The 15,000-nt window shown below is 37.0% G+C and overlaps 1 protein-coding gene across 4 annotated transcripts in view; it reads right to left on the bottom strand.

The window, feature by feature from the left end:
- Window positions 1-15,000, bottom strand: part of LOC115214788 (chitinase-3-like protein 1) — a 57,261-nt gene that overhangs the window by 16,855 nt on the left and 25,406 nt on the right. For all 4 annotated transcript variants that reach the window (XM_036505340.1, XM_036505339.1, XM_036505338.1 and 1 more), the window contains 3 exons: window positions 14,395-14,488; window positions 13,562-13,686; window positions 4,134-4,260 (listed from right to left, as the gene is read on the bottom strand). In XM_036505340.1, the coding sequence (XP_036361233.1) occupies window positions 4,134-4,260; window positions 13,562-13,686; window positions 14,395-14,488 (346 nt within the window). The remainder of the gene's footprint in view (window positions 1-4,133; window positions 4,261-13,561; window positions 13,687-14,394; window positions 14,489-15,000) is intronic.

Genomic DNA, 15,000 nt, shown 5'->3' with positions numbered 1-15,000 from the left:
GAGGAGCTTTGAATTACATTATGATATTATTAAACACTCTAAGATGACGAGCCGGCAGAATCATTAACACGTCGGGAAAAAATGCTTTGTGGTATTTCGATTGCCTTTACGTTCTGGATGTCGACTTTGCCTTTCGTCCTTTCGAGATCGATAAAATAAGTACCAGTTGGGTACTGGGATCGATTTAAAAACTTAGCATCTCCCTCAAAATGCTGGCCTTGTGCCAAAATTTGAAACCGTTATAACTAAGCACTTTGAAGGTAATTATCTGGCAGAATCGTTTGCACACCAGGCAAAATGCTTGGCGGCGTTTCGTCCATCTTCACGTTCTGAGTTCAAATTCCGCCGAGGTCGACTTTACATTTTATCCTTTCGGATAAATTAACAACCAGTCAAGAACTGAGTTCTATGCAATTGACTAGTCTCTCCCGCCAAATTTCAGGTCATGTGCCTATGGTAAAAAAAGGCTATTATTAACCACGATATTGTATATAGGCGCAGGAGTGACTGTGTGGTAAGTAGCTTGCTTATCAACCACATGGTTCCACTTTTCAGTCCCACTGCGTGCCACCTTGAGCGAGTGTCTTCTACTATAGCCTTAGGCTGACCAAAGCCTTGTGAGCGGATTTGGTAGACGGAAACTAAAAGAAGCCCATCGTATATATGTATGTGTGTGTGTGTGTGTGTGTGTTTGTGTGTCTATGTTTGCTCCCCCCAGCATCGCTTGACACTCGATGCTGGTGTGTTTACGTCCCCGTAACTTACCGGTTCGGCAAAAGAGACCGATAGAATAAGCACTAGGCTTACAAAGAATAAGTCCTGGAGTCGATGTACTCGACTAAAGGCGCTGTTCCAGCATGGCTGCAGTCAAATGGCTGAAACAAGTGAAAGAGTAAAAGAGTACAATTAATGCTTCTTCTTCTTGCAAGTGTTAACGGGATATTCTGCGCCGCACAAACGGGTTCAGAAACCTTCCGTTTTGTCTATCAGCTGAACAATACTTTCTGCCATTGATGCCGCAATGTTTATACGCAGAGAATTTTGTAGGAATCTATGTTTGCGCTTCTATTTTCTACTGAAGTCATATCATTATTGTAATTACTGCTTGGATGCAAACGTCTTACCGCACATACATGCTTAATTGTACATTTTTATATAATGACACTAAATTTAAACTGAATTGTAGAATACGAATAGAATTTAAATTACATTATCGATTGGCATTATAAGATTGACGAATCTGACGTTTCTAATTGTGTTATTGCTGGTGTGTCCCAGACATTGTCTACAGGCCCTCATACAGGGACACTAGTAGACTATAAGGTTATTTCTGAAAAGACAAATAAAATTAATCTATAACTGCTTTGTTATACATTCACGTCGGTACATCAGAGCACACCTCTCTCATCTTCTCTTTCTCTCTTCTCTCTCTCTCTCTCTCTCTCTCTCTCTTTCTTTCTCTCCAAACTATTAATTATAGACGAGAATCATAGGTAGGATGAGCAAGTGAGCTAAAATAGCCCAACTGCGAATTAAATCTACATTTCAGACGCTAAAATTATATTACAAACCTTGACATAACTGCTATTACCATATTATCACATTTCTATTTTTTGGTTGTAGAATTAAGCTCTACTGAAATGACATTATAATCGGCGCTTCCTTCTGCCATTACGAATGCGAAATAGCTACTTTCAAATACCTGTCTTGAGAGGTATTGAATCGTGTGTCATCAAATCGGTGTCTCCCAGGGCATACCAGCTGAGTTATTGTGTTGTAAGTATTATTAAATTTTGCAGTTATTGTTTGATAGGTATTCATTAGTATTTTGATTACAACCCACTTTTTAGAGTATATCAATGGATTCCATTAAATTACCATTGATCTGAGAAAAGAGGGAGCGACTAGTTTTACAGGAAGTCATCTGACAAGCTGCAGGACAACGGATATCCGTGATGCAAACGACATTGTATCACGAGATCTTATTACTAATGTGTAAATAGTGAGAGTTCCTTTATTTCATCTAAGAAGAAAACTTCATATTCAATTACAGATGTTTCCCCTCAGTCTTAAAATGTTGTGCTGAAGTAATACCGCTTATCTTACTGGGTAAGTTATGCTAATGCCGCTTAGCTCATTGTGTAAGATACGCTGGGGTGCGAAAAGGTTCCTGGTTTTGGATAAAAGAAAAATGCAGGAAGATCAGTTACTCTTTTACTCTTTTAATTGTTTCAGTCATTTGACAGTGGCCATGCTGGAGCACCACCTATAGGTCGAGCAAATCGACCCCCAAAACCTATTCTTTGCCAGCCTGGTATTTATTCTATCGGTCTCTTTTACCGAAACGCTAAGTTACGGGGACGTAAACACACCAGCATCAGTTGCCAAGCGATGTTGGAGGGGGGACAAACACACATACACAAACACACACACACACACACACACACACACACACACACACACACACATATATATATATATATATATATATATGTACGACGGACTTCTTTCAGTTTTCCGTCTACCAAATCCACTCACAAGGCTTTGGTCGGCCCGAGGCTATAATAGAAGACACTTGCCCAAGATGCCACGCAGTGGGACTGAACCTGGAACCATGTGGTTTGTAAGCAAGCTACTTACCACACAGCCACTCCTACGCCTGTTAATTATGATTTTATGCAACGTATTACCCTCTCAGATTCACATACTTATTGCAGTGGTCCTTCAGTTTTTCTAAACCCTGTAAAAGAACTCAGAAGTTTGGGTTTCCAACCAGGCCTTTCGCAACACCCTTAAAGCCAGGAACTTTTCAGCACTCCTCTATTTTAAAGTAATGTCGCTTAGCTCATTGAGTAATAATGATGCCTAGCTCAATGAGTAAGCTGCATTAATGTCGCTTAACTCACTAAAAAGAAAACACTAAAAAACCATTTCACTTTAAGATTTTATTTTTAAAAAAGTGGGTAAAAAATAAGGCATCTTGGCAGAAATGACCGTTCTACCAAAAAGCTTGCTTCCCATCTACATGGGTCCGAGTTCAATCCCACTGCGTGTCACATTGGGCAATTGTCTTCTACTCTAGCCTCAGGCAGACCAAAGCTTTACAAGTGGACTTGGTAGACGGAAACTGAAAGAAGCCAGTTGCATGTGTGTATGTGCGTGTGCGCGCGCGTTTGTGTGTTTGTCCTCTGCTTGATAACCGTTGTTGGTGCATTTACATCCCCGTAACTTAGAGGTTTGCCGGGAAGGAACAATGTCTCTCGCTGCAGTTGTCTTGTCAGTCGTCGGGATTTTTACTTTCTTTAAGAGCAATGTACTCACAGACAAAATACCTTGTGGTATTTAAGCCACCACCAGTATTGTTTTAAATATTAAGTTGAAAATTTAACAAAGGTAACTTTTCCTTTCGCCTTTTCAGGGTCAGTTAAGTATTGGGGTCTATTTAAGCGACATATTGCCTTTTTCTTCGGCAATAAGTAATTTTGTGACAAAGTTAGAAACGAATATTAATGGTTTCTTTAAGGTGGTAAGATGGCGGAACTGTTAGCACGCCGGACGACACGCTTAGCGGCGTTTCGTCCGTGTGTATGGTTTGAGTTCACATTCAGCCGAAGTCGACCTTACCTTTCATCCTTTTCGGGTCGGTAAAATATGTACCGGTCATGCACTGGGGTTGATGTAATTGATTTACCCACCTCCCCTAAAATTGCTGGCATTGTGCCAAAATTGGAAACCAATACTATTGGTTTCTGTTGAATAATCAGAAAATATCCTATAAAGAAAAGGTGGGAATGCGGAGTATCAATGGATTTTCCCCGTAAAGTGAAATGGCTTGAGACAGGAATAGAAGTCTTGTCCCTATCTCGCAACACAAACAATTCTATTTAACAATTCTATTTCCCTTGTTAGTTTTATTGCCAGACATCCTTGTTTAACTTTCGAAAATAGCTTTGATGTCTTAGAGACTTAATAATCAAATAATATCTCTACTCTTGATTGTTTTTATCCTGTACAGGCTACAGTAATAATGTCTATGTTCTTCATTACTTTATCCTACAAAGACTACAGTAATAGCATCTCTGTGTTTGATGGTTTTACTACAGTAATTAAATAAACATTTAGGAGTCATTTACCGCATTTAGTTCGCTCTTCTCGCCAGATCCATCTTTCCAATGTTTAAAAATCCCGCTGTGATGTCCAGTCACTTCTTCCCATTGGCCGTGATAGTTATACGTCATCAACAGCATATAATCAACGTAGCTGAAAAACAGAAGCAGTTGATTGAAATTTTGGTTTCAAATTTTTGGCACAGAGCCAGCAATTTCAGGAGAGGGGTGAGTCGATTTCATCGACCTCAATGCTCAATTGATATTTATTTTATCGATCTCGAAAGGATAAAACGCAAAGTCGACCTCGGCGGAGTTTGGACCCAGAACATAAAGACGGATGAAATGCTGCAAAGCATTTTGACCAGCACACGCCAGCGATTCTACCTTTCACTTGAATGAAATATTATGACGGCAGCTGGAAATCTATCAACGTCGAATTCTTTCAATACCAGAACCACATCACGAAGGACAATAATCAGATTAGTTGGTCTCGGAAGGTTCTCTTGCAAAGCCAGACACAATCAATAATAGTACAAAGCGAACCACACATTTGCAACAGCTACCGATTCTTCTTCTCCTCGTTATAATGGATGCAAAGGAAATTATAATCCTTTTCCTTTTAGACACACTTTGCAATCGATAAACTTGTAGTGCGGTGTTCAAATCTATTCGTGGACAAAATATATTGCAAGAATAATTTTGTTGCGCTGGGTTTTATGAAGAAGACTGAAATTATAGTATTGCCAATCCTTCATTCAAGTTTTATTCAAGGGCCAATAAGAGGCGGTAGCATTGTATATCTGACGAATGTTTATTCTTATTCTACTTCTTTATTACTGTACAGAGTTGAAATCAAATTCTACGAGGGAAAAATCCGGTGGGAAAACAGTCACGAGGTATTCCACTATCAGAGCATGTCTATAAGGAAGCCTGTCCGTTTTGTTTTCAACTCCTTTGAAATAACAACTAAATCCCACTCAAATTCCAATCTAGCATATCAAAGAGAAGATTCTCTGATATATGATGTCTTATTAAAAGACTGGATGGTCACGACTAGACAGCTTTTGAGTCAGAATTGACATGGGGCTCGACAGCACAGTAACAATAAAAGTAAAGCTAACTACAAGAGTTCTGGCAGTAGTTCTGACTTTAACTGGTGCCAAACTGAAGACCAAATTCACGTGAAAACAACAAACCTAATGGTTTCATATAGAAATATTGGAATCAGCTTTTATTTTGGACCATAAATTTATATCAACTTTATTGCTGTATTTCATCGCTAGACTCAGCTCCATGGCTATGTTACACAACTAGGCTATACTCACACATTATTACGCTGTATGGCTACGTTAATAAGCTGCTGCATTATTCAACTTTTCTTTTACACAGCTGTTGCTTCAATGCATACTGCATTGCTCCATTCCTAAACTGCAAATGCTATGTTGCTACCTTATTTTATTGTTGCACCAGACTGCTACGATGCACCGCTACAATGTACGTTAATTCATTGTTATACAACACTGGTGCACTGCTACGCTACACCGCTAAAATGCTACAACGTTACAATGCTACAATGCTACAACGTTACAATGTTACAATGCTACAACGTTACAATGCTACAACGTTACAATGCTACAACGTTACAATGTTACAATGCTACGACATTACAATGCTACAACGTTACAACGTTACAATGCTACAGCGTTACAATGCTACAACGTTACAACGTTACAATGCTACAACGTTGCAATGCTACAATGCTACAGCGTTACAATGCTACAACGTTACAACGTTACAATGCTACAACGTTGCAATGCTACAATGCTACAGCGTTACAATGCTACAACGTTACAACGTTACAATGCTACAACGTTACAATGCTACAACGTCACAATGCTACAATGCTACAGCGTTACAATGCTACAACGTTACAACGTTACAATGCTAGAACGTTACAATGCTACAACGTCACAATGCTACAATGCTACAACGTTACAATGCTACAATGCTACAGCGTTACAATGCTACAACGTTACAATGCTACAACGTTACAATGCTACAACGTTACAATGCTACAATGCTACAACGTTACAATGCTACAACGTTACAATGCTACAATACTACAACGTTACAATGCTACAACGTTACAATGCTACAAAGCGTTGTTATTTCATTGTTACCCGAACATCTACACAACGGTGTTACACTAAGTTTCTACAACGCTATTCTGCCTTATTACTGCTCTACACTGCAACGCAACGACTCTAAACTACACGGCAACGTTACAATGCACCAAGGCTGCTTCCTTTCATTGCTACGCTATAAAAATACTCTCCTTCGCTACATTGTAGGTTTTCTATCATTGCCACGCTATACTACTCGGGGACTACACACTACGCTCCGTCAATACCCTCTCATCACTTCATTATTGTAACAGTACACCTGTCATATTACACAGTGCCAAACTGGTTCCCTCTGGGAACCGCGCTGAAGGTGCGCCGGTCTGCGGTTGACGCTATCGCTCCACGTATCTGTACGAGGAGGGGGGCGTTCAGTTGAATGAACAGCAGAATGCTCTTTGAGTACACACACACGCATACACACACATGTATGTGTGTATGCGCGTACTCAGTGCATGTATGTACGCACGTATTGGTGTGCGTGCATACATATGTGTATAGTTGAATATGTGCGTGTGTTTACGTATTTGTTTTCACTTTTAGTATAAAGCTACTGGATATTTTTCAATTCTTTCCAACTACTGGAATTGTTTCAAATTTTTACTAATTATTTAAAAAAATTTTCTGCATTAGTGTAGTTTTGCCTGCTGATGATGAAAATCATATTCATTTTTTTCTAGAAATTATTAATTAAAATGTTACAAAATCTTTAAAGTTATAATTTTTGCCAATCAGAAGCTTCCATTGCCGACACACCCGAAGTCATAATCGTCTGTTTTCATGGGAACAACATACATCCGTCAACAAGGACGAAACTTTTATGTAGTCTCTCAACATCCCACTCGCTGTGTGTTATTAATAACATCTAAATTAAACTCAGTCTTCACAGATGTAAGCTTTTATCACACGGCCATCAAAACACTTACTGGGCCCCATAGATCGATACTAAATATGCTCTCACTCTCTCTTTCAAAGAACTGCCTGCACATGACTATTATTTAACGAATGAAACCTGCTTCGAATTATGTTTGATGCCAATGAATGAGATGTTTATATATTTTATTTATTATATTGTGTTGTGTGAGGTGGGAGGCATGTCAAAGAATAGACCCAACGCTGCGTGATATAAAAGGGGTGACTAAAAGAGGTTGTGGTGGAATTTAACTCCGACCTTATAAAACCCTCATCAGCAACGGACTACGCAAAGAGACTCGTTGGTTAATGGGTTGTCACCTCCTGAATGGAGCAAAGGTGTCATCCACCAGGAACAGTAGAGAATCACCAACAAATGGCGGATGCAACAACGTGATGTTACTGAGCATGCCCCCATACTACAGCTACTACTAATACTGTATTTATTGTTTGCGATAAAAATGCATCCTGGTTGTTAGAAGTATCAAAACCCAACACATTTCTTCCTTGTTGCCGAGTTATGGTATCAATTTACTACATAACACCAACAACAGAAGTAACCATACCGTCGTCGTCATTATCATCATCATCATCATCATCATTATCATCATCATCACCATCATCATCACCATCATCATCATCACTATCACCATCATCATCATCATCATCATCATCATCATCATCATCATCATCATCATCATCATCCTCATCATCATCATCCTCATCATCATCATCATCATCATCATCTCATCATCATCATCATCATCATCATCATCATCATCACCATCATCATCATCATCCTCATCATCATCATCATCATCCTCATCATCATCATCATCATCATCATCCTCATCATCCTCATCAACATCATCATCACCATCATCATCATCATCATCATCATCATCACTATCATCATCATCATCATCATCATCATCATCATCAACAACACTATACTTCTTACATTAAGAACATTGGTAACAAATTCTTTCTTCATCACCGCTGCCGCTTTCTCCACCTTTTTCTTTTAAACTCTGTTTATAATTTTATCATAAGAAACGAAAAAGTACATTTAATATGGATCTGTGGCGTCCACTAATTTTTCTTGGGGTCATGAGTTCGATAAGAGATTAAATCTGTAGAGATTGAGATTATTTTATAAATGTTATTAATAATATTCAACAAGTAGAAAGCACTTGGGTCAGCCTCAAGCGAGACAGAGATTTGTGTATTTGTGTAGCTCTGTGTGTATGTGTGTGTGTGTGTGTGTTTTATTTCAGTTACCGGACTGCAGCCATACTGGAGTACTGCCTTGAAGAGCTTACTCAAGCAAATCAACACCAGTACTTATTCGATCGGTTTGTTTGCCGAATCGTTATGTTGCACGGACGTAAACAAACCAATACAGGTTATCACGTAGTGGTGGGTGACAAAGTCATACATACATACATACATACATGCATACATACATGCTAAAAAGGGCAGTTAAACCCAAACCACGGAAGAAGGAATTCTTAAGGCACGTTGTTAATAGGTACTAGAGTGAATTTAAAAATTAGTTAACCCTACACTCAGGTTTCGCTATTAATGACCAAATAATTTGGTAGCTGTAACTCTTCAGTAGGATCGCTAAAGAATGCATAATTATGTAGCTGTGATGCGTAACGGAAACACGAAGCAAACATGTGCAAGACAGCTCCATCTTTGGATTCAAATTTAGTGCACGAGCATAGTCAGAATAGCACAGCAGTAAATAAATTTAAATTGTGTACTATACAGCCTAAGAATTGGAAAATGTTACTGCATAAATATAAAGGTAAAAGATTAAAATAATTTTTTACCAGTGGTTCGCATGCTTAATAAAATTCATAGGACACAGATATAATTTTTATAAGAGTGTATGAAGATTTATACACGGAGAAATGACCCTTCACAGGTCTTTTACATGCTAAAGAGGGCAGTTAAACCCAGACTACGAAAAAAGAAATTCTTAAGGCAAGCTACTAATGGGCATTAGAGTAAATAAGAGTGTATAAATCTTCATAGGCTCTTATAAAAAATATTCTATGTCCTGTGACTTTTATTAAGCATGCGAATCACTGGTAATAAATTATTTTGATATTTTATCTTTATACATACATACATACATACATACATACATATTTGAAATTTACAGAAAAACCAAAGATGAAGACAACAAGCAGGTGTATTAGTTTAATGCTCGGGAAGGTGTGCGTGTGTATGTATGTGCTTGTGTGTGTTACATGTATAAATATATACAAACATATATATATGAATGCCTATGCATGGATGCACACAAACATACGCGCGAGAGCATACACATGTGGCTCTGAGTTCAATCCCATTGCTTGGCACCTTGGACAAGCGTCTTCTACTCTGGCCTCGGGTCGACTATTACTTTGTGAGTGGATTTGGTTGACGGAAACTGAAAGAAGTCCGTCGTGTGTGTATATATATATATATATATATATATATATATATATATATATATATATAATTATAATAAGTGTGTTGAATGATTATAACACCAGTCTGCTAGGAATAGATCCTAAATGGTCTATGAACGACTTAGATTATTACAAGATTGTAAGCGAGGGAAACGGACAGCGAGGATTTATAAAATAATTTGGATAGTCCCAAATCTATAGATTTCTCGGTATGACTTATTAAAAACCCTTTCCGATCATCAGTGGTGACATTACCCAACATAAATAAATGAAAAATACATTATACATACCGTCATATGTGTAATGTATATATATATATTTATGTATAATGTATAATGTATATTCTATAGCAGTTGATATATGTATGTATCTATGTATGTATGTATGTATGTATGTATGTATGTATGTATGTATGTATGTATGTATGTATGTATGCATGCATGTATATAGGGGTTCGGCGATCGCTTTCAAAAGTGATAAAGTGCCAAACTCTCGACATTTACGTCACTTTCATATTTCTGCCAATTATAGATAATAATAATTATTATTATATACAGGGTTGGCCAAATGTCACCAGACAATAAATCAAAGCCGTACAATTCCAAGATTTATTCATGTTTAACAAGTGAATGAATTTAATTAAAGCATCTAAATATGAAACATCATGAAAATTGTTCAAATTGGAATCCTTCTTGAGTGACACATTTTTTTCCATTCGAGTCAGTACAGAATTACAGATAGTATTTATGGAATTTTGATTTACTGTCGGATGACTTTTGACACACCCTGTATATACATATATATATATATATATATATATATATGTATGTATGTATGTATGTATGTATGTATGTATGTATGTATGTGTGCGTGTATGTATGTATGTATATATATATACATATATATATGCATATATATGTATATGCATATATACTTATGTATATGTACATACTAACAGCTATACGTATATATATATATATATATATATATATATATATTATATATATATATATATATATGCATATGTGGGCATAAGACGTCACAAAACGTGTACAACAAAAAATACGAAGTATGAGTACATGGAATATGAGCTAAGTTTTCGAACAACGAAAGACAAAAATGGAAAGCAAGACAAACAACATAAAGAACGACCCTTCATCAGTTGTTGGCTGTTTTTCTACTCTCGTATTTCGAGCATTTAACAACAGTATACGCTTTCGATAAAACAGTTGCTTCCGCAAAGCAAATTAAATAACATTTGGGATTATATGATTGAACGCCTCGCATCCTCTTCCAAGTAAGTTTTATATATATTCTTTTACTCTTTTACATATTTCAGTCATTTGACCGTGTCCATGCTGGAGTCCTGCCTTTAGTCGACCAAATCGACCCCAGGACTTATTCTTTGTCAGCCTAGTACTTATTTTATCGGTTACTTTTGCTGAATCGCTAAGTTACGGGGACGTAAACACACCAGCATCGGTTGTCAAGCGATGTTGGTGGGAAAAAAAGACACACAAACATATACACGCACATACATATATTTGTATACATATATACGACGGACTTCTTTCAGTTTCCGTCTACCAAATCCACTCACAAGGCTTTGGTCGGTCTGAGGCTATAGTAGAAGACACTTGCGCAAGGTGCCACGCAGTGGGACATGTATATATATATATATATGCAGAGAGAGAGAGAGAGAGAGATAACAACGTAGGGGCATACGTCATTCAAGCAAGTCATATGCCCCTATACAACTTGACTCAAGGCAAAAAAAAATATGAATAATTTCCCAAGTGATTTTCTGCTTATGAAAGTGCGAGTAATCAACGTTTGATTCACCAACCATCCATTTATAAAGATATACACTATACTCTACACGATATGTTGAGAGCTCCCTTTATTTCACTTGTATATATACACATTAACTCTGTGTGTGTGTAGTCATAAAACTGTTTACAACTGCAATAACACCGGGAACATTTTCACCGGCAACGAATACGCCGACTACATTTTCCGAATCAAAAGAAATTTTGCTCAGAGATAAAAGTATTTAGCCGTGTAAATATGAAATAACATCTGAGTAAAGAAATAAACTGATTTATTCGATATCACTCACACTTTGAATTAATTTGAAAGTAAATTACTGAACACAAACACTCTAAAATTGATTGATAATAAGCACTTAGATAACCTTGTTGCTGGGCTGTCTGGATATAAAATTGATATTCGTACAATCCAACTACTACAACGTATGTATTGGTTTTCTGAATAAACACAAAAGTTCTCTCTATTTACAAAGGAGCTGAGAATTTGTGAAGTTCATGCCGTTTTCGGAAGGAAATTATAAAAAAAAACCTTAGTATTGGTGGGTCATAGCTTCAGGCGAGGTTTGAAATCGCGTCGTAGTCATTCGCTGTCAGGTTTATATTTGTTTGTCTTTGCCGTTCATTACGGCTCGTAAAAAAAAACAAATCAACTTTAAAGTAAATCAAAGATCCTATAAAAATAATATCTCGAGGACGTCACTGTATACAATCGACTTCATGTAATGGAACAAGGGAAAATATACTGGAGGTGTTTACTTTCATATATGACAGACAGGCAAACTGTCGGAAAGGTAGACAGACAAAGAGATAGATAGATAGATAGATAGATAGATAGATAGATAGATAGATAGATAGATAGATAGATAGATAGATAGATGTGTAGCTAGATAGATAGATAGATATCTTTATTAGACACACAGGGCCGAACACAGAGGGGAAAAATACAATGTTGAGCTTTTCTTTTCGAAAAAGAAGGGGGGAAATTCCAATCAAAAGGGATAATGTAAAAAAAATCCGATCGAAGGAGATCGTGTTTCACAGAACAGAGTAAAAATGTAAAAAAACAGATTAGGTTTATCCGTGGAAAGAAAAGCTTGGTAACTTTGGACGGGGCAAAAACATGAGAGCATTTTCACGATAAACTCGGCTGATAACCGAATTCGTCCCACACGTGACAGCAGTCGTTCGACACAGGCCCACTTTGATATTTCTGAGGTTGAATATAATACCAGTCAACTACTAGAATACATAAGTTGTACTTTATAAAGATTCTTCTCTCTTTCTCCCACTCTTTCTCTCTTTCTCTCTCTGTCTCGTTCTCCCTCTCTTTCTCCCTCTCTTCTGTAATTGGCTACGTTGCGATTTCAGAAGGATCATAGGAGAGCTCTCGCAAAATTTCCTTCTCCAAGAATCTAGGCTAACAAACTCTTCTTCCAGGATACCTGGAACAGCCCATGGCAATCCGATGTTTAGCAGCGAACAGAAATAAAAGAAAAACAATAATCCAGAGATTGTGAGTTTATTATTTGACAAATTGACTATAAATAAACCCAACGTGTTTCTATCAAAATACAAGTCTATGAGTCCACACTCATATTTTTCAGTTCAAATCCTTTAGAAAATTGCAAGAAACGACTAATCGAGAGAGAAAAATTAAGCGAAAAATTAAGGTTTAAAACAGTTATTTTGATTAGGCGAAGAAAATAAATGACTTATTCTGTTGTGTCTAGGGAGAGTCATTTTCTTTTTGTGCCTTATAATATAACACACTCACCGGTAAAATTTCCACTTTCTTTTTCTTATTTATTTCCCTAAAATTTTCATTGCGTCTTGCAACCTTTTCAATAGTTTTGACTCTCAAAACTATTGAAAAGGTTGGAAGACGCAACGAAAATTTTAGGAAAATAAATAAGAAAAAAAGTGACAATTTTACCGGTGAGTGTGTTATATTATAAGGCACAAAAAGAAAATGACTCTCCCCAGACACAACAGAATATGCTTCAACACACGAACTCATGTAAAGAATCTTGCAAACCAAATTCAAAAACGAAATATAGATAACTTACTTTATGACTTTTCGGGGTTCATAAGCTTTACCTATGAAAAACGATCCTGATGCCGTAGCCAAAGTCAGTATAAGTTTCTCGCGACCAGTTTTTCGCGCTTCAGCAGCAAATGTTTCATAGAGTTCCTGGAAATATTATTTCATATAGTACTGGATTCCAGTAAAGATCTTATATCCATATTCCAATGAAATATCCATGAGTTTCGATCAATTTTAACACCAATTAAGAATTTGGAGTAATTTAGTAAAATATTTAATTATTTTAATTACTAATCTGATATGATTTGGATTATAACTGAGCAAAGGATCTTAAACATTAAATCATGGATGAAAGCGTTTTTAATTTCAAGATGAAAATATGAAAATAAGAAGCTTTGTATAATTAACTTTATTTTATTAAAATGGCATTTTGATAATTAGGTACGATACTGCTACTACTACTACTACTGCTACTACTATAGTAGTGGTGGAGCTGACGGGTGTAGTGGTGGTGGTGGTGGTGTTAATAGTAGTAGTTGTTGTTGTTGCTGTTGTAGTAGTAGTAGTAGTAGTAGTAGTAGTAGTAGTGACGGGGAGAGTGGTGGTGGTATAGTAATGGTGGTTGCCGTCGTCGTCATTGTTGTCGCAGCGATAACTGCAGCAGTAGCAGCAGCAGCAGCAGCAGTAGTAGCAGTAGTAGTAGTAGTAGTAGCAGTAGTAGCAGTAGTAGTAGTAGTAGTAGTAGTAGTAGTAGAAGCAGCAGTAGCAGTAGAAGCAGCAGCAGCAGCAGCAGTAGTAGTAGTAGTAGTAGTAATAGTAGTAGTACCCTATCAATCATAAAAACGTCGTTCTTACCTTCATTAATTGGGTGAACCTATACTTATCGCCGGGTGGACTCCCTCGAGTACCTGGAAATTCCCAGTCCATATCGAACCCATCAAAGCCATACCTTTAAGGAAAATATAACTTTGTACTGCTTTCATTTTATTACGACTTCGCCTTGAATTGTAGTTAAAATTTCTTTTATTTCTCAGCTCAAAATGTTTTACGAAATTTAAAAACAATGCAATGACTAACAACGGAGTCACGAATCTCATATAAAACGTTGTGCCATCTATAAATATTTTAGTTGTGATACTGTGTACTGGTATGGCTTCAGAAGAGTTGAGGTTGTGATTCATTTTTGAACGGCTTCATTTATATTCATACAGCTTTCAAACACTACATTTACGTTTGTATGTATGTATGTATGTATGTGCGTATGTGTGTACGGAGTAGTCGAAGCAGGGGCAGCTGAAGAAGGGGAATGTTCCTTGTGTTGTATGTCTTGTACTCTGTTTTTTCGTTGATTGAAAAAGTCCGTTTCCATGTTTTTGCTTTTATGTTTTCGTTTCTTGTTGTGTTCTAGGTTTTTTTTTTTGTTATTTTGGTGTCCTGTACCCATATATGTACCCTTCTTTC

This window comes from Octopus sinensis, linkage group LG8 (assembly GCF_006345805.1).
Source record: "Octopus sinensis linkage group LG8, ASM634580v1, whole genome shotgun sequence".
NCBI classification, from domain to species: Eukaryota; Metazoa; Mollusca; class Cephalopoda; order Octopoda; family Octopodidae; genus Octopus; species Octopus sinensis.
Note: the sequence above shows the minus strand (reverse complement) of the source record. Positions and strands in the feature narration are given on the sequence as shown.